General features: G+C 36.3%; 1 protein-coding gene across 1 annotated transcript; it reads right to left on the reverse strand.

Moving 5' to 3' along the window:
- Window positions 1-12,185: 12,185 nt before the first annotated feature.
- Window positions 12,186-12,956, reverse strand: LOC114174436. Its single transcript, XM_028059278.1, has 2 exons — window positions 12,463-12,956; window positions 12,186-12,402 (listed from the first exon to the last, which is right to left on the reverse strand). The coding sequence occupies exons 1-2, from the start codon at window positions 12,954-12,956 to the stop codon at window positions 12,186-12,188; spliced, it is 711 nt and encodes a 236-aa protein (XP_027915079.1).
- Window positions 12,957-25,989: the final 13,033 nt, after the last annotated feature.

Raw genomic sequence — 25,989 nt, forward strand, 5'->3', positions numbered from 1 at the left:
CTTCATCATTTCAGTCATCATATTCATCATATCTTCCAAAGTGACCTTTCTAACTGTATCATTCATTAGCTGAGTCAAATCTTCAGACATTTGTTCAGCTCTGATGGCCAACTTCAGAAGCACATCTTTGATTTCATGACAAAGTTCGTTAAAATCTGGATTTTCAGGAAATCTCTGATGGGATTGAGGGGTGGTATTAACAGTTACAAGTAATTCTATGAAGTTGTTCTTACATGCATCCCTCAACATATCAGACAGTATTTACTTATTTTCATACCACTCTTGCTCAATATTTCTGCATCGTTGATCAACTCGCAACCTTTCATCCATGGACTCTAATTTCTCTATAACTTCACCCATTAATATCATAACTTCCTTGTAGCATGGTCCATTGGTTGCTTCAACTTGTTGTGGTGGTACATATTGTTGCTGAAAACTATTTGGAATATATGGTTGCTGAGGTGGACACTCAGAATATGGTTGTTGCTCATATCCCAAAAAAGATGATCTAGGATATAAATCATTAAATTGTCGTAAAGTTAATCCATTTATATCAGGTGTAGAAGTAGGTGTGACAATTTGTTGCTGAAAATCACGTGGTTGCTGTGGATAGCAATTGTAATCCATTTGAAAACTACAATGTTGATTACTTTCGTATGAAAAATTATTTTGCATTTTTGAAAGAGGTTTTCTGAAAAGAAATAAGTTGAAAGCTTGTTGAGTAGACTTCAAGGAAAGAGAGCTGCATCTCAATGGACAACTTAAGTACCTTATCTTTCCTTAGCCAAAGTGTTTCCCAACTAGTTTCACAAATTTCCTAACAAAATTCCTCAAACAAAAATTATGCTTAAAAAATAAAGTAACTAAAAAAATAAAATAACTAAAGAAAATAAAATAAATTTTAGGAAAAAAATGTTAGTGATAAAATAATAATAATAATAAAAATAATAAAAATAAAAATAAAAAATAAAATGAAAAGAATAAAAATAAGAACTAAAATGATAAAAATTCTAACCGTGTTCCCCGGCAACGGCGCCAAATTTGATAACGCTGTCGTTGACGCGATCAAATTAATACTACTTATCTATAACAACTTCAGTATTATTAAGAAAGTAGTCAACAAAATAGAAAGGGTAAAGTAACCTAAAGTCGTCTCCCAACGAACACGAAATTGATTTTTAACAAATTAGTTCTTATAAATTCTATACAAAAGAGTTAGTCAAATAAAATAATAAAAATATGGGGATTAAGATAAACAAAGATAGAAATAAAATTTAAAACATAAAAAGAAATAAAAACAATAGTAAAGAAAATAGATTGATTCCATTGCTTTTTCAAAATAGATTCATCATCGGTTATCTAAAGATTATTGCTCAATTAATTATTGTTATAGATTTACAAATTAATCAATGTAAAGTCTCAATTAATTTGTTGGCGTTCTCACTTTTAACCAAAGTACAGTCTCAATCAAAAGTGAGAACTTTTAGATTATCCACAGTAAATTCAACCAAAGTACAGTCTCAATCAAATTTTACTATGCCTAATCATGTCTATTCTTTTATCTTCTCACCAAATAAAAAGCTTAACTAATCAAAGTAAAGTCTCAATTAATTGTAGTTAGAGTAAATACCTTTAACCAAAGTAAAGTCTCAATTATTGGTAAAAACTCATTTAATCATATGAAAGTTTATAAATAAAATCAAAGTAAAGTCTCAATTAAATTTAAAAACCCTTGAACTCATATGATCAACATGCATATAGATTTAAAATCATTACTTTTTACGTGATTCAAAGATAAAAGACATAGATGAATTAAAACCTCAACAATAATAAAAAGAACAAAGAAATTAATTCATTCTAACCTCAGAATCCATAATGAAATTACAATGAAATCAACCCAAGAAGTTTAGCACTCCATGAAATACAAAATAGAAATAAAAGAAGAATAGAGAGAGAAAGGAAATGAAATTAGCCCCCCCTGAGGGTTCCTAAACTCCGAAGTCCCGAGCTTGTCCTTTTTTTGCTTCTCCCTTGGTCTCTTTATATAGGATTTGGACTGGGCTTTTCGGTTGATAAAACCTCTCAAATATCTTTTAAAATAAAAATAAAGTTAAATATTCAAAGATATTTGGAGAGATCTAAACTATTTGACAAATATAGTTTGGTTAATAATTTATGATATAAATAAATAAATAAATAATTTAAAGATATCTAATAAATTATTAACAAATAATATTTGCATTAATTTTCTCAATAAGCCATTTTTAATCCTGTAGTCCAAATTTGCAGAGACATCCAAAAATATCAATATTTGCAGTTAAACCCCTCTTGTTTGACTAGTCTTTGACCAGATTTGAATATTTGACTAGAGTTGACTGTTTGACCAGGTTTGACCAGTTTGACTGTACAATAGCAGACTAACACATGGCAGCTTCTTCTCTCTCCAGAATTAGGGTTTCTTCCTCCTTCCTCCTTCCTCCACCATGGTTTCTGCCGCAGGGACGTTTTCCGGCAAGGCTGCTGCGTTGCATTTTCCGGCAACGCTGTTGTGAGGGATGCGCTGCTTGCTCGAGAGGGAGTGGTGCTACCATGGCTTCCGAATGGTGGTTCTGGTGAGGTGCGTTGTTGTGGTGGTGATTCCATGGTTCACGACGTTTCTGTTGATTTTTTTGACGACCTGATGTAGATGTGTTTGCAAGGATTAATGCCACGTGACTTATTCTGGTTGGCTAATTTTAAAAGTTGAGGATTGCCACATGGCAACATCTGAGTGAATGGAGTTTAAGTGGTAGGAGGGGTGAAAATAGACAAAGGTAGGGGTGTAGAAGTAGGTTTTGTGAGACCCTTTTTAGAAAAGGGGAGTGTATAAGTAATGTATGGGGTACAAAAGTGATTTTTCCAGAACTTGCTGATTTTAGCCTTATTTAAAGGTGTTTTGTAATTTCAATCAATTTATTTTTCCACCTTTAGATAAGCTTAATCTTAACTTCAGCTGCATCAATAAATGTTTAAAATATCCAAAAATAATTTATGCAGCTAAAAATCACTTTTTAGCACATTTTTATCACACAAGCTCAAATAGCCTAATTATCAGAATTATCAATTAAATCATTCTTTAAGCACATAAATTCAATTAAATACTCAGAATTAAACACTGAATGAGAGCAAAAATACGCACTCATCACCAAGCATTGCATGAAGACAATAAGAAAAGCTTGAAAAAGTGAAGATGTTTGGCTAAGCCAAGAAGAGAGCAACAAAAAATTGGACCTTGCGGTTTTCTTTATCTTTATGATAGAATATAATTTGGGAAAAATATATCTTTAAATATTGTATTTGATATTTTTAAATAGTTATCTTATTTAATTATATCATAAAATATTAAAAGATATTAACTACCAAATCTTTTTAAATATGACAAGATCTTATTAAATCTTTTTAGATCCACAACAAACAAATATATCTTGAAGATATTGGATTATTTAGAAGATAATTTGAGGAGATTGCAAAGGGTTGATTTGGAAAATTAATACAAATATTAATTGGTAATAATTTATCATATATCTTTAAGTAATTAATTTATTTAGTTATAATAGATATTGATATTATCAACCAATTATATTTGTCAAATATTCTATATCTCTCCAAATATTTTTAAATATTTATCTTTATCTTTATTTTAAAAGATATTTGAGAGATTTTAGCAACAGAAAAGCCCAGTGCAATTCCTATATAAAGAGACGAAGGGAGAAGCAGAAAAAAAAAAGCTCAGGACTTCGAAGTTTAGGAACCCTTAGGGGGTCTAATTTCGTTTCCTTTCTCTCTCTATTCTTCTCTCTATTTTTATTTTATTTTGTATTTCATGGAGTGCTAAACTTCTTGGGTTGATTCCATTGTAATTTCTTAATTGGATTCTGAGGTTAGATCAATTAATTTGTTTGTTCTTTTGATTCTTGTTGAGATTTATGTTCATCTATGTATTTTGGTTCTTAATTTAGTAAAAGTAATGATTTTTACATTGTAGCAAGTTAGCACGGTGTTAAATCTGCATAACATAACAATCGTATGAGTCCAAGGGTTTTTAAATTTTAATTGAGAAGTTACTTTGATTAATTTTAGAAACTTTCATGTGATTGAATAAGTTTTTGCTAATAATTGAGAAGTTACTTTGATTAAAGGTGAACACTTAGATTATAAGTAATCAAGAAGTTACTTTGGTTAATTAGCTTTTTACTAGATATAAGAGGTAAAAGAATGGACATGATTAGGCTTAGTAATATTTAATTGAGAAGTTACTTTGGTTAAATTTCCTAAGATTAATCTACAAAGTCTTTACTTTTGATTGAGAAGTTACTTTGGTTGAAAGTAAAAACACCAACAAATTAATTGAGAAGTTACATTGATTAATTTGAAGTCTTAAACAAGAAATCAATAACAATAATCTTTAGGAAACCAATGATGAATCCTATTTTGAAAAAGCAGTGGAATCGACCTATTTTTTCTTTACTATTGTTTCTATCTTATTTTATCTTTTTATATTTATCTTTCATATTTTTGATATTTTATTTGACTAACTCTTTTGTATAGATATTATAAGAACTAACTTGTTAAAAATCAATTCCGTGTTCGTTGGGAGACGACTTAGGGTTAACTTAACCCATACTAATTTTTTGGCTACTTTCTTAACAATACTGAAGTTGTTATAGATAAGTAGTATTAATTTGATCGCTTGATGACAGCGTTATCAAATTTGATTAATTTGATTAATTTTAGAAACTTTCATATGATTGAATAAGTTTTTGCTAATAATTGAGAAGTTACTTTGATTAAAGGTGAAAACTTAGATTATAATTAATCACTTTGCTTCTGGATGTCTTTCAAATAGGTTTGGGAATTTCGACGAGGGAATGTGATTTCTTATCGCTCAATGTTGCAAACATTGATTTCTTATCAAACCAAAATTCAAATTAGTCATAGAGTACTTATTGCACAACAATTTAGTGGTTTGTAAGTTTTTTCATGTTTTTCTCTTTAGGCATTTTTTGTTCTTCTTTTCTTCTGATCTTTGTTCTCTCTAGTTTTTAATTTTCAGGGTTGTTCTCGTCTTCTTAGTTTGCTTCTTTATTTTCGCTCTCAAATTTCACTTACAATTTTCATTTTTAGATTTCATACAATTATCAATATAATTTTGATCTCTTTTCCGGTCTCCTTTTTTCTTAAAGCAGTGTGGTCTTTCTTCTTCTCAGTAAAACGGTAGGAGTATTTTCCAATCAAACTTTGATTTATAGGTTATAGCTTGTTATTCTATTGATTTTCCATATTTTTTCCACCCAAACCTTAACAATTATTAGGTGTAGTTATGATTAAAATGAAAGAGTTCTTTAAGTATAATTTATGGTAGAAGGTACTCCTCACACTTTAGGAGAAAATTTTTTGTTTATTATATTTTTCTCTTATTCTGTTGTTTGATATAGTTACTATTCTTTTCAATATTATTTGGTTCAATTTTGATTTCTGGTATAGATAATCTTGATTTTTGAAAAGTATACGTGTGTGTATATATTGTTTTCTTTTTTTATCTCTCAGGTAGTCAAATTTTACAGAATTGTTACCATTTTAGTTGAAAAGAATTCTAGGATTTCTGCATCTATGATTTCAAGCTTCACAACTGAATCCTTAAAGGAAGAAGTTGGCTCTGGCTCAGGATGGAGTTGGATTAGTGAACCCGTTGGCATTTCAAAGGATGATTCATTCTCCAAATTTGGATTATTGGAGCAAATAAATACAATCGCTGATAAAAGTGATTATTTGTGGTACTCGTTAAGGTATAGAATATGCCTTTAAGGCTAAGGAGTCTTTCTTCAGACTTGTCTTTCACTATAACACGTAACACATCAATATTTTTCTGCAGTATTGGTATTGAAGATGATGCTGGTTCTCAAACTGTCCTTCACATTGAGTCCCTTGGTCATGCTCTACATGCTTTAATAAATGGAAAGTGTAAGACCTGTAGGATTTAATTAATTAATTAAATAATTAATTAATAAATGCGGGTGGGGAAATGATTATGACATTAAATTATGGTTGGCATGACGTGGAAAAGTGCTAGCTCATGTGGTTGAGAGTACTTGGTTTGTGTGAGAGGACTTGGGTTCGAGTCCGTATGCTAACTTTTGGGTGTTATTGTTTTATTATTTAATTCTATGTAATCATGTTTTGGTATAATATGATAATTGAATTATGATTGTTAGCAAGAAACATGAATTGGAATGATGGTTTGGCATTGATTTGACAATTGCATGGTTATGGGTTCAAGCCTTAGAGAACTTACATTACACTTTATATTTTTTGGTATTTTTGGTTTTAGCTTGAATATGGAAAGGTGGAAGGAAAACCCTAAGTGAATGGGCGGTCAAAGGAGGCTGGATAGGCAGCCGTGGGTGAGTTAATAGAACATTACATCCTATTCAATGCCATTTTCGTTTTGGGATTAATCACCTAGCTTTAGGCATCTTTTAAATGGTGAAATTAGGTTAATAACTAAAGTTTGGCAAGCTGGAAAATATACAGAGAGAGAGAGAGAGCACAAAAATTTGAGAGTTTGTGAGGTTTGAGTGAGAGTTGAGGTACTGATTAGTGAGGAATTAAGGAAGGTGGGTGATCAAAGGAGAACTTCCCAAATTGCCAAAGTTTAAGCTAAAGGATCCAGGTTAGGGGAGCTGGACTCTGTTGCTTTAGTGTTTTATTAAATTCCACGAACTATATGATGATATGAATGCATGATTCTTGTTTTGGTTCTGAAATTCTAATTTTTGGAAATTTTCCAGAAACCGCCTGGCGGGCTATACATAGCCGCCAGACGGCTCATGCCAATTGTGTGTGTTTGGGGTGTTTCTGGGGGCAGCGCCTGGCGGTGGAACCCTGTACCGCCAGGCGACGCAAATGGATGATTAGATTCTGGGCTTATTTTTATGATCTGCCTGGCGGTGATGAATTTCCGCTAGGCGACGCTAGTCTGTTGACTCGATTTTCTGGTTCTGTGCTTTCTGGGAGAATTCTAATCGGGGAAAAAGGTGGGGATTGGTAGTTATAAGATAATGGAGGTGGTATTTTGTTAATTTTCGACTTGAAGGATCTGTATAAGTAATGGAACAGTGTTAGGGTTGGAGGTAAAGGGGACTTTACTATTAAACCAGTTGATGTTGAAATCGTAAGGGAGAAAGTGGTATAGATTGAGGGGAGGATTACACATGGGTCTATATACGAGTGAGTGGGAGTGTGAATTAAGGGAATATTTGACAGGAAACGCAGCAAGAGAATGGGGGAAAATGTGATGGGTCGTGACTGAACCTGGATTTTTTCCAGGTCTGGTGTACCGCCTAGCGGACTAGAGGATACCGCCAGGCGACAGCGAGGAGATTAGAGGCTTGTGGCAAAGTTTGGAGTGCGTTTGGTTCGGGTTAGATGCGATGATAATCTAGTCATGAAATAATAAAGGGTAATTCAATGAAAATGTTCCTATTGGATATATATTTTGAGTGGGATAACAAGTCATGAAGGATAAAGGATGGAGAATCTTAAGTGGGTCGTGAGGTTGGAAAATAGGCTTTAAGTAGGAATAGAGTATAAGTCACAACTAAAGTTGGATGGGTATGAACCTGAGCCAGTCCGAGTATAGGATAATTGATTGAGATTGTTAATCACATGTCAATAGAACCAATGGTATATGTATCAGGTATAAATTTTCTGTTTTGTGTGGGTATGAGTGGGTTAACTATGATTATGCTAGGTAATATTTACCTTAATATTAAACTTGGGGGTGGAGTAAGGGATGGAGAGGGCCGTGGAAGGGAATGAAGGATCATTAGAGGTACCAAAATATGTTAAACTAGAAACAAGTTGTTCTGGTATAGCGCCTGGCGGGAGAGAGCGACTCCGCCAGGCGATAGAGAACGACTCCGCCAGGCGATAGAGAGAGAACCAGAGAGAACCTGATAGTGTAGCGCCTGGCGGTCAGTCCGTGGCGCCAGGCGATATAGGTGCAACAATGAGCCACTACTACGTAGGCGCCTGGCGGTGAGAGTAATACCGCCAGGCGGTGAGAGTAATACCGCCAGGCGGTGAGAGTAATACCGCCAGGCGGTACCTGTAGTGAGGGGAAATTTTGAGGCGTTGTGCGCCTGGCGGTACCTGCCAGGCGGTCTGGGAGCTGGCAGCGCTTGGCGGCACATGTCCCCCGCCAAGCGATTTGAACTGCTGCAGCTTGGAATTATGGTTTTGTACTTGTGATCTACAACGCGACTAGTGGTGCTTTAAAGGTGGGATTGCTGGTGTTCCTTGAGTTGTGGTTCGGAACGTATCCCTTGAGTTGTGGCTCGGGATAGGGGTTAAGCACGTGATATTCCTTGAGTTGTGGCTCAGAATAGCATCTCTTGAGTTGTGGCTCGGGATGGCGGATGGACACGAGTAACCCTTGAGTTGTGGCTCGGGTTGGCGAGTGTTGCCGGTGTGAGTGTGCTGGTTGTGGCCAGTAGGGATGGGTCTAGTTCGATTGCCCGCCTCAGTTGTTGGCTGACGAGTTTGGTAGTCTTGGGACGATACAGACTATGTTCGTATATGGGAACTCTACCTGGCGTTACGGTGTATGATCCGTAGCATGTTTTCCCACACATGCTCTATCGGTTGTGGCCGATAGGTATGGCAGCAGGTCACCTTGAAGTAATTCATTAAACGATGTAGAACACGAATAATTTGATTGGGGGTCAGATGGTAGAAATTAAAGAATGGAACAATGTGAGATGTTTAAGTTATGTATAGTTACATGTGGTTGTATGATTATATACCTGTAAGCTTTATGTATATGTGTTATCTGTTATGCTCATCCTATCTGCGTGTGTTTGGCGATGATCGTGTACGCGGTACACGGGAGTAGATGTTGTTGATGCAGGTGGCTCAGGTGAAGCTTAGCTACGAAGAGCGGATATCCGGGGCATTTTATATACTTGTATTTTCTGTTTTTGGAAATGAAATGTAAGCTCATTTGAGATTTTTATTAAGGATTATGACATTTGGCAAATGTTAAAGTTCAGTTTCTATTATATATCTATGTGAAAGTTTCACTTTTCCCTCGTTTGGGAAAGAGAAGTATTATTAAATGCTTTGCTATTTATTTATTTTCTTTATTTTATTATAAACTCGTAATATCCTGATGGGATGTTACAGAAAGCTTGTAGGTAAAATAAAATTAAAAGTAACGACATCTGATGACAATGTTTTTATTTCACTACATCGCAAAATATTATATGTGACATTATGGACAACTTTTCAGGGAGTGGAACTGGCAACAATAACAAAGCTAAGGTTGGAGTAGACATCCCCATCAAACTAGTGACTAGGAAGAACATAATTGATCTCCTGAGCTTAACAGTGGGATTTCAGGTTTGGCTTTACTTCTTATGTTGTATATAAGAATAGAAGGCTGAGGCAATATTGGTTTATATATGCATTGGCTTGTTAATCCCTCCTCATATCCTTTTACTTTATCATCAAACATGTTCTCTTACTACATCAAATAATGCAAACCTTTCGTGCTTCAAAACTATGGAGCTTTTTTTGACACATGGGGTGCTGGGATCATTGGTCCAATGATATTGAAAGGTTTGAAGAATGGAAGCATAGTTGATCTCTCCTTCCAACAATGGACATATCAAGTTAGTCTCAAATTAACTAAAGCCAGTTATTTTCTTTTCCATGTTGTGTTTTGTTCAATTAACTGAACAAATACAACTGAACTAGTAAATTGGACTTCAGTTTTCCTTTCTTTAATGAAGTCATGCATAAACAAAATACACTATCTTTATTTTTGTAAATTCAGGTTGGCCTTAAATATGAAGATTTAGGTCCATCAAGTGGAAGTTCTGGACAGTGAAATTCACAATCTAATTTACCAATAAATCAACCCTTGACTTGGTACAAGGTAATGTAACATCTTTAAGGAATATTACTGATAATAAAAAAATAAAAATTCGAAATCCAACAAGTGTCGCATTTAATAAAAACTATTTTTCCAAAAACGCGGGAAATTTAAAACTTTACAAAATTAAAATCCATAAATCCAAGAGTCAATAATTCATAAAACCGAATCACAAGTCAAAGACTTCCAAAGGGTTTACATAGTATTCTCAAAGATAAAATAATAACCATATACATATATATCTACAAAAAAATCCCATGCTAGCCCTCGCTCCGAGTCTAAGCATCTCCTGGCCCACCTGTCACATCATCTGCTCCCAGATAACAAGTTATCCGATCATCGCCACACACACACACACAAAGGGTGAGCTATGCACAATATGTATAAACAAAACATGAATATAAATATGTTTCGCAACCCAAAATAACATGTTTAAATTCATAATTTCCAAATCACCCAAACCATGACCTCATAGTCCTTCATGAGTCATATGCATGAACTAGGTCTTGGGACTTCCCTGTGCTCCCACGAAACTAACTCATTCGTGGTCCAACCCTATGAGCTTATCCCGCTCATAGTCCTGCCCTACAGACTCCTCGTCTGTAGTAAAACATCCAAGTCTCACACTTGGACCCTGGCACGCACGCATTCACCATACTATGGACTCCTCGCCCAATAGTAGCAGACGGGAACATAGCAGTTCCTTGCCCATCGTGCGCCCGACACATGCAAGCACCATACTAAGGACTCATCACCCATTAGTAACCGACAGGAACTCAACTAGTTCCATGCCCATCATGTGTCCAACCACCGTGCACATCCCAGACCCTTATTGGACTTAGTCCTTCAAGCCCAAACATCACACCACATGCATATACAATCCATCCTTATGATAAACAACCAAAACACACACTCACAAACACATGAAACATAGTAACTCGCATAAATTCACTTAAGCTAGGGACCTCTCGCCCAAGCTAAGCCCTCAGCCTCGCTTAGGGTAACTCACCTCGCCTGAGCGAGCTTAAAGCATCAACAACATCAAGTTATCTCGCTTAGGCGAGATCCACTCGCCTAGGCGAGATCATCTCTCGCCCAAACACCCATATCAAATTCACCTGGGCTAAAAGGCAAACAAAGCATAAAACATAACCACGACATCTCGCTTAGGCGAGGCCGTCTCGCCTAAGCGAGACCATGATTCGCCCAAAACCCACAAAACCCTCGCCTGGACGAGAAGTTGCGCTCAAAACACGCAACTCCATCACTATCTCGCTTAGGCAAACCTCACTCGCCTGAGCGAGTGTTTGTGTCGCCCAAACTCAACACTCTTCGCCTGAGCGAGAACCGCGAGAAAGGTAAGAATATGAATCCATGCATGTCTCTCCTAGGCGAGTCCCACCCGCCTGAGCGAGAATTGCAGGTTCTACATTGTTTTACGCACACGAGCACTGCATCAGTGAACCCAAAACGCTCCCAAAATACACCAATTCAATTTGCCAACATTACACTTGCAATACAGCAAGGTACAAACGCCATACAAACTCCCACTATCACTTTTCATACCATAATAGTATACACAATACATAATAGCCATCATGAACACCAATTCACAGGTAATTTTCAATACAACAGTACCCAATTACCCCACCCCGAATTCACCCCACAAACAACTCAAATTTCACTGGCAATAAATCATCAATCTCATACAATCAGACCAATAATTTACAACAAGGGTTCAACTCCCCTAACCTGGAATATGTGATCAAAAATTGTAAAGACAAGACCCCTTGATTCACGATTTCCCCCTTGCTTCGGCCCTTGCACACCCAACTCAACCTCTCACTCTCCAATTTCGTTCTCCTCTCAAGCTGCCACAGAACAATTGCATAAACCCTTCTTTTTACCTAAACTTTGCCTTTTATAGGTGTCTTAAAAATGGGTTTTAAAAATAAAACGAAATTGTACTTTATTATGGTTTTCCCGACCCTTTTAGGAGCCCCATTCTGCTAGGTTGCCTCGGTGGTAGTCAGGGCAAAGACTCTGCCCACTGCCCTAGCTCGCTCTGCTGGCAATGTGACTGATTTCTTCGTGCTAAGGCTCTTCTTCGCTGGACAATTGTTGGCGAAGTGTCCTGGTTTGTCGCATATAAAACACTTGCGATGGTCGCCTGACCCTCCTACTCCACCTGCCAGCTGTGGACAATTCCTTTTCAGGTGGGGTCCGCCACACTGGTAGCAACTGGACCCTGAGATGTCTGTGGTCGATTGTATGACTTTTTCATCTGCCTAGCCTCCACAACATTCTTATGATGTCGGCTCACAATAGGACCAGGGCCCTTCTCAAGACTCTCAGCACTCTTGGCCTGCTCCACCAAGATGGGAAATCTCCTCTCTCTCAGAAGGGTTACCACCCTCTTCAGCTCAAGTCTGAGACCTCGCTCAAACTTTAAACACTTCCACTCTTCCGTGATGTTCTATGAAGAATACCTCGCCAAGTGCTCGAATCTATTCACATACTCCTGCATTGTCATGTCTCCCTGCTGCAATGCTAGGAATTCAGCCTCTTTGTCCTGTCTCGCCGTATCTGGAAAGTACTTCTCCAGGAAACGAGCTCTAAAGTTGGCCCAAGTCACTGGCTCTTCACTATTCTCCATCTGTTGTTGCATGCCTGCCCACCAGTATTCAGCATCCCCATTCAGCAGGTACGCAGCGAACAACAATTTCTGTTCATCTTCGCAGTTCATCACTTTGAAGATTTTCTCACACTTGCGGAGCCATGCATCCGCTTCATCGGGGGAAGCCTTGCCAATGAACTCAGCTGGCTGGTGGCGTAGAAAATCCTCCACAGTTGGCACCCTAACTGGTGCGACCACCGTCCTAGGTTGTGCCGCTACAGGTGGCTGCATCGCATCCACCATCCAGTGAATCGCCTCCGCGATGTCATCAACACCACCACTCCTTCTCCTTCTGTTAGCAGTCATAGCCTGGATACGCCACATCACAACTGTTATAAATCAATCACTTAGTCAACAAAACCACACACATCTTCCCATTCAACACACAACATGCACAAACAAACACATCGATAAGCTCACTCCCCACTAGCCCCAAAATATTTTCAAAACTTTTGCTCTTATACCAATTGTAACATCCCTAAGGAATATTAATGATAATAAATAAATAAAAATTTGAAATCCAACAAGTGTCGCATTTAATAAAAACCATTTTCCAAAAACGTGGGAAATTTAAAACTTTACAAAATTAAAATCCATAAATCTAGGAGTCAATAATTCATAAAACCGAATTACAAGTCAAAGACTCCCAAAGGGTTTACATACTATTCTCAAAGATAAAATAATAACCATATACATATATATCCACAAAAATATCCCATGCTAGCCCTCGCTTCGAGTCTAAGCATCTCCTGGCCCACCTGTCACATCGTTTGCTCCCAGATAACAAGTTATCCGATCATCACCACACACACACAGAAAGGGTGAGCTATGCACAATATGTATAAACAAAACATGAATATAAATATGTTTCGCAACCCAAAATAACACATTTAAATTCATAATTTCCAAATCACCCAAACCATGACCTTATAGTCCTTCATGAGTCATATGCATGAACTAGGTCTTGGGACTTCCCTGTGCTCCCACGAAACTAACTCATTCGTGATCCAACCCTATGAGCCTATCCCGCTCATAGTCCTGCCCTACAGACTCCTCGTTTGTAGTAAAACATCCAAGTCTCACACTTGGACCCTAGCACGCACGTAATCACCAAACTATGGACTCCTCGCCAAATAGTAGCCAACGGGAACATAGCAGTTCCTTGCCCATCGTGCGCCCGACACATGCAATCACCATACTAAGGACTCCTCGCCCATTAGTAGCCGACAAGAACTCAACCAGTTCCATGCCCATCATGTGTCAAACCACCGAGCACATCCCAGACCCCTATTGGACATAGTCCTTTAAGCCCAAACATCACACCACATGCATATACAATCCATCCTTATGATAAACAACTAAAACACACACTCACAAACACATGAAACATAGTAATTGATAAAAGATTGACCCCAACCAAGGATGGAGGCACATGCTTAAGAAGACTAAGCATGTTTAGAAAGGAAGTTCACTAATGCTTCATCTCTTTCATTTGTGTTTGTTATTTTTGATTCCCAAAGTTGACTTAGTTGAATGAACTTTAGTTGACTTATTGACTTTTGACTAGGTTTGACTTGTTGACTATAGTTGACTTAACTTAAGCCAACATGCTAATCTATGTTTATTTGCTTTGTAGGTTAATTAGGAGTAAGAAAGCAATGCTATGTGGTGCCTGGTGATTGGGGAGCATAAATGATGTAGAGGAGAGAGTAAAGCAAAGACATAAAGCATAAAGTAAAAGGCATAAAACAAGTGTACCTATGTACCTTTGGTCTCCTTTGTTTTTAGCACACTTTGGCACTTTTTGGAGACATATGAGACACATTCTTTGTCTCCTTTTGTGCTAGAACGAAATTAGCCTTGCATACACCATAGTTAGCTCTTTGGTGTCTTATTTTTGTAACCTTATTTGACCTAGTTTCTAGAAGCTAGGGTTAGGTTTTTGTAGAGACATCCTTAGGTATCTTTTATTTGCTTAGAGGCCCCTAAACTCTTCTATATAAGGGGTGCTCCTAGACATGTAAAAGGGTTGAACATTTTGAAGTAAAAACACTCTTGTGTCTCAACCATTTGTGAGAGTTTCCTCCCTTGGGAGTGAATACTTTTAAGCCTTATCTTGCATAGCAAGTGGCGGCACACATCCACTCATCTTCAAGGTTGCCATGGCTTCTAGCCTAGCCTTGTAGTGGCGTGCTTCTCACATTTTTACCATTTCTTTCCTTTCCATTTTATGTTTTCTTCTTCCTTTAATTGTTCTTGGTTTTCTATGGTTTATGTGCTTTCCATTTCCTTTTCATTTTGAATCAATCCATCATCTTCTTCTCTTGAGCTTTGTGAAAGGAACCTTCACATCTAGATAGCTTTCTATCTTAATGTCCAGTGGGGATTTCGCTTAGCTTTCTTAATCAACTCACACCATATTCATTAATCTTAAAAAGGAACAAGATAATCCTTCATCAGTAACTTGCATAAATTCGCTTAAGCTAGGGACCTCTCGCCCAAGCTAAGCCCTCAGCCTCGCTTAGGCTAACTCACCTCGCTTGAGCGAGCTTAAAACATCAACAACATCAAGTTATCTCGCTTAGGCGAGATCCACTCGCCTAGGCGAGATCATCTCTCGCCTAAACACCCATATCAAACTCGCTTGGGCTAAAAGGCAAACAAAGCATAAAACACAACCACGACATCTCGCTTAGGCGAGGCCGTCTCGCCTGAGCGAGTGTTTGTGTCGCCCAAACTCAACACTCTTCGCCTGAGCGAGAACCGTGAGAAAGGTAAGAATATGAATCCATGCATGTCTCTCCTAGGCGAGTCCCACCCGCCTGAGCGAGAATTGCAGGTTCTACATTGTTTTACGCACACGAGCACTGCATCAGTGAACCCAAAACGCTCCCAAAATACACCAATTCAATTTGCCAACATTACACTTGCAATACAGCAAGGTACAAACGCCATACAGACTCCCACTATCACTTTTCATACCATAATAGTATACACAATACAAAATAGCCATCATTGTTGGTATCGCGCAGCGGAATGACTAAACAATGGTCAAAAATCAAGAGGGGGGGTGAATTGGATTTTTAAAAATCTTAACAGTTTTTAAAATTTTTCTCAAAAATTAATTAACTTAAAGTAAAAGTTACTTTAAATGCAAGTGCAGATAAATAAGGAGTTTAAGGGAAGAGGAGCACACTGATATTTATACTGGTTCGGATCAAAAGACCCTACGTCTAGTTGTTAATCTCTTAAACAAGGAGATTAACTCAATCACTATAATAATCAAAATTACAACAGATTATATGAGAGAAAAGATTAGAAAACACCTCTCTTGAACAACCACAAGAGATGAACAAAACTCCCCCTGAATCTCACAGAGGATGACCAGCTTTCCTAGCAACAGCACAGCACTCAATCTTCTAAGAACACACTTAGAAAAAGTTATCGCTCACTCACACTAGGTTTTTCAAGTTTTCTTTAAGAATCTCACAGAGCCACACTTTGCAGTCACAGCCAAAGAACTCTGAATCTTAAAAAGGTGTTTTTGAAGTTGAACTGCAGTTCCTTAAATAGAGTTCTCGAAAATTAGGTTTAAGAATAGAGCCGTTATGTTCCAACTGCCAAGGATAATCGATTATCACTAAGGATAATCGATTATTCCAGTAGGTTTTCGAAATTTAAGTTAAAAACTGAATCTTTATGTTTCAACTGCCAAGGATAATCGATTATCACTAAGGATAATCGATTATTCCAGTAGGTTTCCTGAAAAGTAAATTTTGAACAGGATAATCGATTATTTCAGGAGATAATCGATTATTCCAGTAGGTTTTCGAAAAATACAAGTTCTGCACAGATAATCGATTATCAATAGTGATAATCGATTATCACTGTAGTTTATCTAAAAATAAGAAACCTTCTAGAAAGACGAATGCCATGCTGCTGATTCTAAGTTTAATTAAACTATTCTACAATACACTTATTTTATTTTACAAGATAACATTTGCATAATTGAACACTTTGTCTTCATCTTGATCATCATTCAAAATCACTTGACTTCCTTCTTTTTGCCAACAATCTCCCCCTTTTTGATGATGATCAAAAATATGTTTAAGGACTTGTTGCAACCTGCAATTTAGAGACTTACAAAGAGAATGGTTAAAATAAAATAGTGTGTATTGAGCATTTTAAACTTATTCTCCCCCTTTTTTGATCATATGAGAAAAGGGTAGAGCTTCCCCTTAAATGAAATAATGCTTGAGGGCACACAGCAGGAAATAAAATACTTAATCATTTATTGATTCAGAAAAGAAAAAGAGATTACAAACAGTGGTAAAACATATGTTAGAGAATTCTCCCCCTAAAATTCTGCACTCATGTCATCATCATGAGTGAATTCCTCGTCAAACCTATTTTCTAAGTTGGAAATTCTAGTATCAATCCCCCTAATGAGTCCGACAACTTCTTCATGACGAGAGGTAGACAGAAGAAATAATTCTTCTAGTCTTTTGTTCATGTTGGCTATGTTGTCTTCTATAGAGAAAGATGAGCCAGCACCACTTGAAGAGCCAACATTTTGAGTGGCAGGAGGTATGGGATCAGTAGGAGGAAGTTCTTCATCTTCAGCGTCATAGTTGGGCATATCATCACGATGGACATAAGTATCGCCAAGAGGAACAAGTTTTAGCTGTTTGAGAGAGCTTTCAGCAATTTCATTGGCACGTAAGGTACTTGAACAAAGCTCCCCGGTGACATCAACTCCTTTGTATTCGCAAATCCTGGAGATTAAAAGGGAATATGGGAGAGGATATTGTGGATACCTCTTTGCTTTGAGCATAGTGTCTAGGATTAAACTAGACCATTTTATCGGAACGCGATTTAGAATCGCATACATGATGAGAAGGTCAGCCTCTGAGCACTGAGCATGGTTGGTTCCTCTAGGACACAAAATCCAGACAATTAAGTAATGGATGAGTCTTTCATCCATTTTTAGTCCTCCAGCCAATAATTGTCTCCCAACATCCTGTGCTGGGTTGCGTAAGAAGGATTGATAGGCCAAGATTCGATTGAAGCCAGCAATCCCATGGAGAATTGATTCTGCAGCATCATTGATGGGAAATTTGGCCACATTTTCCCAAATATCATTGTCGATGATGATGTCCACTCCCTTCACCTTTGATAGAGCAACTTCATCTCTGATCTTGAGATTATAGTAGAACACTCGTACAAGATCAGGATAGTAGGTTCCATGCATTTCCACAAATGGTCTGATGCCTTGAAAATTAAAGAGAGCAGGAAACTCAAAACCTGCAGTTGTGAATTTTCGAAGAGTAATGTACTTTGGAGAGATGAGTGCTTTGTTTTTCCAAATCTGAACGAATTCATCTCTTCGATCTTCATCCGAGATCCAACCTTCTATGGATGCTGATCTGATGCAAGGTTGAGTTGGACGTGGAGCAGTTCGTCTACGTGTAGGGATCTTTCTGCGAGATGATTCTGCCATGATGCTGATTGCAAGAGCAAAGGATGACACGTTTTAGGGTTTTGTTAGAAGAGAAAGGGGGTAAATGATGAGAGGAGTTCGTTTCTGCGTGAATAGTTGAAAATTGGACTCAGAATTTATAAAGAGAAGGCTCCCAACGGCTAAAATGCAAAAATCAAAGCAAATCTAGCCGTTACAACGGCTATTTTTTTCGAAAATTTTGACATAACGTCGTGCAATAATCGATTATCCTGAGTGATAATCGATTATTGTTTCATAATATGAATTCCAGAAGTGATTGGTATGAGCAGATAATCGATTATTGTAAGTAATAATCGATTATTCCAGAACGATTTTGAGTATTTTGATCAGGGTCATGATAATCGATTATTCTGCTTGATAATCGATTATTCCAGGAATTTAGAACTTATTTTGGGAGAAGATAATCGATTATCATGAGTGATAATCGATTATTGAGTGTTGATTTACGAAAAAATCTCTCCTAAGCTCTTTCAAGAGACTTCTAATTTCCCTAAATCTCTCCTAAGCTCATAAAATCTATCTTTGGCTAAAGGCTTTGTGAAGATGTCTGCCAATTGATGCTTGGTGTCCACATAGTCTATCACACAATTTCCTTTACTTATGTGATCCCTTAAGAAGTGGTGTCTAATTTCTATGTGTTTTGTCCTAGAATGCATTATTGGATTCTTAGTTAAGTTTATGGCACTAGTATTGTCGCATTTTAGAGGTATATGATTTAGATAGATACTGTAATCCTCTAATTGTTGCTTCATCCATAGGATTTGAGCACAACAATTGCCAGCAGCAATGTATTCAGCCTCTGTAGTTGACAAAGCCACACAGGCTTGTTTTTTGGAGTGCCAAGAAACTAATGAGCTTCCTAAGAGATGACAAGTACCACTGGTACTTTTTCTATCTATTTTACAGCCACCATAATCAGCATCAGAGTACCCTATTAAACTAAGTGATGCCCCAGAAGGATACCAAAGTCCAAAAGATATAGTTCCTTTAAGATATTTTAAAATTCTTTTTACTGCTATAAGATGTGATTCCTTAGGATTAGCTTGATATCTAGCACAAACGCATACAGATTGCATAATATCAGGTCTACTTGCAGTAAGATATAAGAGAGATCCTATCATACCTCTAAACATGGTTTGATTTACCTCAATACCTGATTCATCTTTATCCAAATAGCAGGAAGTTGCCATAGGAGTACTTGCTGCTTTAGCGCTATCCATTTCAAATTTTTTAAGTAATTCCTTACAATATTTAGATTGAGATATGAATGTCCCTTCATCCATTTGTTTAATTTGTAAACCAAGGAAGAAGTTTAATTCTCCCATCATTGACATTTCAAACTCACCCTGCATTATGCTTGCAAAACCTTCACATAGAGATTTATCAGTTGATCCAAAAATTATATCGTCAACATACACTTGAACTAATAAAATGTGTTTATCTACTCTTTTAATAAACAAAGTTGAGTCTATTTTACCTCTTTCAAAATCATTTTCGAGCAAAAATGTGCTTAAGCGTTCATACCAAGATCTAGGTGCTTGTTTCAAACCGTAAAGTGCCTTTTTCAATTTATAAATATGATTTGGAAATTTGTAATCCTCAAAACCAGGTGGTTGTTCAACGTACACATCTTCTTTGATAAAACCATTTAGGAAAGCACTTTTGACATCCATTTGATATAATTTAAATTTCATAATAGAGGCATAAGCAAGAAGTAAGCGTATAGCTTCTAACCTCGCAACAGGGGCGTATGTTTCATCATAATCTATACCTTCTTCTTGTCGATATCCCTTTGCCACAAGTCTAGCTTTGTTCTTAGTAATATTTCCATCTTCATCCATCTTATTTCTGAAAACCCATCTTGTTCCAATCACTTGAAGTGATTCATCTCTTGGAATCAATTCCCATACTTTATTTCTTTCAAATTGATTGAGCTCTTCTTGCATTGCAATGCACCATTGATTATCTTGAAGAGCTTCTTGAACATTCTTTGGTTCAATTTGCGAGACAAAAGCAATACAAAAATTGTTCATATTTCTAGTGATTACCCCTTTTGAAATATCACCAATGATGTTGTCTAGAGATAGTCCTCTTGGTGACTTCCAGCATTTTTCAAGATCTTCAGATTGATAAGGTGGATTCTCATTTAAATACATCTCATCAAGGGCTTCCTGAATATATTCTTCATCACCTGTAATTTGCTTATTTGACTCAAGAGGGTTCACCTCAAGGTCCACAATTTCATCAAAGACAACATGCATGGATTCTTCAACATTCAAAGTTCTTCGATTAAAGACTCTATATGCTTTACTAGTAAGAGAATATCCTAGGAATATTGCTTCATCAGCTTTAGAATCAAATTTTCCTAAATTTTCTTTTCCATTATTTAAAACAAAGCACGTGCATCCAAAAATTTTAAGATGAGCAATATTTGGCTTTCTACCTTTAAATAATTCATAAGGAGTAATTTTTAAAATAGGCCTAATAAGCATTCTATTTAAAACATAACATGCAGTACTCACAGCATCAGCCCAAAAGTATTTAGGAACATTATATTCATTTAGCATTGTTCTAGCTAGTTCCTCTAAGGATCTATTTTTCCTCTCTACAACTCCATTCTGTTGAGGTGTCCTAGGTGCAGAGAAATTATGCAAAATTCCATTTTTATCACAAAATTTTTCAAATGACTCATTTTGAAATTCCCCACCATGATCACTTCTTATAATCTTAATTTTCAAATCTTTTTCATTTTGAACTAATTTTGCAAATTTTTTAAAAGCTTTAAAGGCTTCACTTTTTAAGGTAAGAAAGAAGGTCCAAGTAAACCTAGAGTAGTCATCCACAATAACAAAAGCATAATAATTTCCTCCATAACTCTTAATCCTAGAGGGACCAAATAAATCCATATGCAATAGCTCTAAAGGCTTTGAAGTAGATAAAATATTTTTTGAATGAAAAGATGATTTTACTTGTTTTCCTTTTTGACAAGCAGCACATATTTTATCTTTTTCAAATTTTATTTTTGGTAAACCGATCACTAACTCCTTAGACATCAACTTATTCAACTGTTTCATGTGAATATGAGCAGCCCTTTTATGCCACAACCAAGGATTTTCTTCCTTTGCAACTAGACATGTTATATCACTAGATGATGCACAATCAAGATCAATTAAATAGATATTGTTGTGTCTCATACCTTTCAAAGCAATTTCATTAGAATCCTTTTGGTGGATAGTGCAGTAATCACTTTCAAAGATAACTTTGAGACCTTTGTCGCATAGTTGACTAATATTGAGAAGATTGTGCTTCAGTCCTTCTACAAGTAGCACATCCTTGATCTCCAGGGTATCTCCTCCACCAACATCTCCAATTCCAATTATTTTCCCTTTGTTGTTATCTCCATATGTAACAAATCCTTGATCCTTTCTTTTGAGATTCTTGATCTTCCTTTTATCACCCGTCATGTGTCTTGAGCATCCACTGTCAAGGTACCACAATGATTTTCTAGCTTTGGAAGTTAACTACAAAATAAAAAGATAATTTCTTTAGGTCCCCATTAACTTTATTGGGTCCTTGGGGTTAGAGAGATATAAGAATTATCTAGCAATAGGCATCCAAGTATACTTTCCATTTGGAACATCATAGTGTTTAATATTACATTTATTTGATGTATGCCCCTTTTTCATGCAATAAAAACAAGTAGCTAAACAAGTATTTCTATAGTGAGCAGTTCCTTTTTCTACCCACACTCTGCGAGTCTTTTTATTTTTAGGAACATATTTATTTCTACTTAGATTCTTCTTCTCAAAAGCATGTTTTTCAAAAGATTTATTTTCTAAAGCATCTTTAAGTTGTTTTTCTAAAATCATTAACTCAAACATATAGCTTTTGCAAGATTCACATTCAACTGCCTCAATTTCTCTATTTTCTAAACTTAAGATTTTATTTTTCAAAACATTTTCTTCTTCTAGAGATTTTTCAAGATTGTCTTGTAATTCTTTAAAATCCTTTTTCAATTTTTTGTGAGCAATATCTAATTTACTGGATTTAGCAAGCAATTCTTGAAAAGCATCATAAAGAGAATCATAATCATTTTCATTGTCAGAAGAGCTTACCTCACTGTCAGAGTGATCATCATTGGCCATTAAGCAAAAGTTTGCCTCTTCCTCATTGGATCCTTCAGAGTTGGATGAACTTGAGGCATTATCTTCCCACGCTATGTATGCCTTTTTCTTAAAAAATTTCTTGCTTTTCTTTTCATCACTCCTTTTTGAATTTGGGCAGTCTGCTTTTACATGACCAGTTTCTCCACATCCATAGCATTTAAAGTTTGAGGAGCTTCCTTGATTCTCCTTCTTATTACTCTTGAATTGATTTCTTCCTTTAGACTTCATGAACTTTGTGAATTTCTTTATCATTAGACTGAGATTCTCATCATCATCAGAATCTTCTTCCTCTTTTTTCTTTTTGCCTTTGACAACCTCGGTTTTGAATGCAATATTTTTCTTTCTTCCTTGATCTTCTTCATCATTCAATCTTCCCAGCTCAAGCTCGTGCTCTCTCAGTTTTCCAAACAGAGCCGCCATGGTCATTGTTGCAAGATTCTGTGACTCCGTGATAGCTGTCACCTTTGGCTGCCAAGTCCTATTCAAAGATTTAAGAATTTTTATGTTAAGTTCATCAGTATCAAATGTTTTACCTAGCCCATTGAGATGGTTGACAATGTGTGTGAACCGCTTCTGCACATCGTAGATGGTTTCTCCCTGCTGCATTCGAAACATCTCATATTCTTGTATCAAGGAGTTCTTTCTAGCTCGTTTAACATCGTCAGTTCCTTCATGAGTCACTCGAAGGATTTCCCACATCTCGCGTGCAGTGGTGCAAATAGAAATTCTGTAGAACTCATCAAGAGTTAGAGCAGATGATATAATGTTTCTGGCTTTAACGTCATATTGAGCTCGCCTGTTTTCATCAGCAGTCCATTGAGCAAAAGGCTTTGGTTCCTGCACTTCATTAACAACGTTAACAGGCACAAATGGTCCATTAAAAACAGCATCCCAAATACCCCTATCAACTGATTCTAAAAATATTTGCATTCTGACTTTCCAAAAAGGATAGTTTTCACCTGTGAAAAGTGGAGGTCTATTGATAGACGCACCTTCAGCAAAAGTTTGATTTGACCCTACCATTTTCGAAAAATTTGAATGACTATCAAAGCAAGCTCTGATACCAATTGTTGGTATCGCGCAGCGGAATGACTAAACAATGGTCAAAAATCAAGAGGGGGGGTGAATTGGATTTTTAAAAATCTTAACAGTTTTTAAAATTTTTCTCAAAAATTAATTAACTTAAAGTAAAAGTTACTTTAAATGCAAGTGCAGATAAATAAGGAGTTTAAGGGAAGAGGAGCACACTGATATTTATACTGGTTCGGATCAAAAGACCCTACGTCCAGTTGTTAATCTCTTAAACAAGGAGATTAACTCAATCACTATAATAATCAAAATTACAACAGATTATATGAGAGAAAAGATTAGAAAACACCTCTCTTGAACAACCACAAGAGATGAACAAAACTCCCCCTGAATCTCACAGAGGATGACCAGCTTTCCTAGCAACAGCACAGCACTCAATCTTCTAAGAACACACTTAGAAAAAGTTATCGCTCACTCACACTAGGTTTTTCAAGCTTTCTTTAAGAATCTCACAGAGCCACACTTTGCAGTCACAGCCAAAGAACTCTGAATCTTAAAAAGGTGTTTTTGAAGTTGAACTGCAGTTCCTTAAATAGAGTTCTCGAAAATTAGGTTTAAGAATAGAGCCGTTATGTTCCAACTACCAAGGATAATCGATTATCACTAAGGATAATCGATTATTCCAGTAGGTTTTCGAAATTTAAGTTAAAAACTGAATCTTTATGTTTCAACTACCAAGGATAATCGATTATCACTAAGGATAATCGATTATTCCAGTAGGTTTCCTGAAAAGTAAATTTTGAACAGGATAATCGATTATTTCAGGAGATAATCGATTATTCCAGTAGGTTTTCGAAAAATACAAGTTCTGCACAGATAATCGATTATCAATAGTGATAATCGATTATCACTGTAGTTTATCTAAAAATAAGAAACCTTCTAGAAAGACGAATGCCATGCTGCTGATTCTAAGTTTAATTAAACTATTCTACAATACACTTATTTTATTTTACAAGATAACATTTGCATAATTGAACACTTTGTCTTCATCTTGATCATCATTCAAAATCACTTGACTTCCTTCTTTTTGCCAACAATCATGAACACCAATTCACAAGTAATTTTCAATACAACAGTACCCAATTACCCCACCCCGAATTCACCCCACAAACAACTCAAATTTCACTGGCAATAAATTATCAATCTCATACAATCAGACCCCCTTGCTTCGGCCCTTGCACACCTAACTCAACCTCTCACTCTCCAATTTCGTTCTCCTCTCAAGCTTCCATAGAACAATTGCAGAAACCCTTCTTTTTACCTAAACTTTGCATTTTATAGGTGTCTTAAAAATGAGTTTTAAAAATAAAACGAAATTGGACTTTATTATGGTTTTCCAGACCCTTTTAGGAGCCCCTAGGTTGTCTCTACCTTTCCACATTCATACCACAACTATTAGTTAGCAAAAATAAAGCTTATTCTTTGCCCACCAAAGTTTTGAACCCGTGACCTTCCACTTATAAAGTCAAAGCACAACCACTATGCCAATTCACTTTTGGTGTTACACACAAATCAACATAAGTTTACAATACCAATTCACATCATCATACATATCTTTAAAACCAATAATAAAACATCAACACATAATTTGACATACATAGGACTCAAACCCAAGTCCTCTCACACAAACCAAGTACTCTCAACCACTTGAGCTAATACTTTTCCACGTCATATTAAACAACAATTAATGTCATAAAGATGCCTTCCTCCCGCATTTATTAATTAATTAATTATTTAATTAATTAATTTTCCCGGGTCTTACAGGTAATCCTTATATGAATATAGCATCCATTGAAATTTTCAAGTTTTCCTAAATTATGCTTTCACTGCTATAACTGCATTAGCTGATAAAGTATCATTGCATTTATTTGATTTCCTTGGTTTATGGACAATCCAATGCCCTGTTTACTCAACCATGTTTGCATATGATATCTTCACAATGTAGGGAAGATAATGGCTATAATATTAGGAGGGGCAATTGGAGTGGCTTTTGTGATTGCATGCTTGCTATTTTGCTAGGAGTTTGAAGAAGAAACATGGTGGTATGTGTTAAACATCATTGTATGGAATGGATGGTTTTTAATATTACTAGGTTCAGTTTGTAGTTTGACTTATATATTTCTATATTTTGTTTCTGTCATCTTACAACATCATTTTCCTACACAAATTATTGACAATCGAACAATTGGTGGTGGAGTAAATCAGAAATGATAATTTTCTCATTTTTTTCAATCTCTTCACAATTCATCTATTTTTTCACCCAAAATACTGATGTTGCTCTCACTGTCTGTATTATTGGAGGCGTGGGTCCACTTTCCCTTTCCTCTATGCTTTCCAGGTATAATGTTTCCTACATTGGTAACGTGATGATAGTGTTAAAATGTTTTGCAAAATCAATATTGAAATGGATAAATGTCTACATATTTTGAAATATATTATTAGTTCTCCATCAGCATCTGCTGTTTTTAGAATCAGTCAATGCTTTTTGGCTTTCGAGAAGGGAGATAAATGATGGAAAGAAAAAGAAAACATAGTTTTTTGGAATATACTAGGTGCTACTAAC

Source organism: Vigna unguiculata, chromosome 2, assembly GCF_004118075.2.
Source record: "Vigna unguiculata cultivar IT97K-499-35 chromosome 2, ASM411807v1, whole genome shotgun sequence".
Classification (NCBI taxonomy): Eukaryota; Viridiplantae; Streptophyta; class Magnoliopsida; order Fabales; family Fabaceae; genus Vigna; species Vigna unguiculata.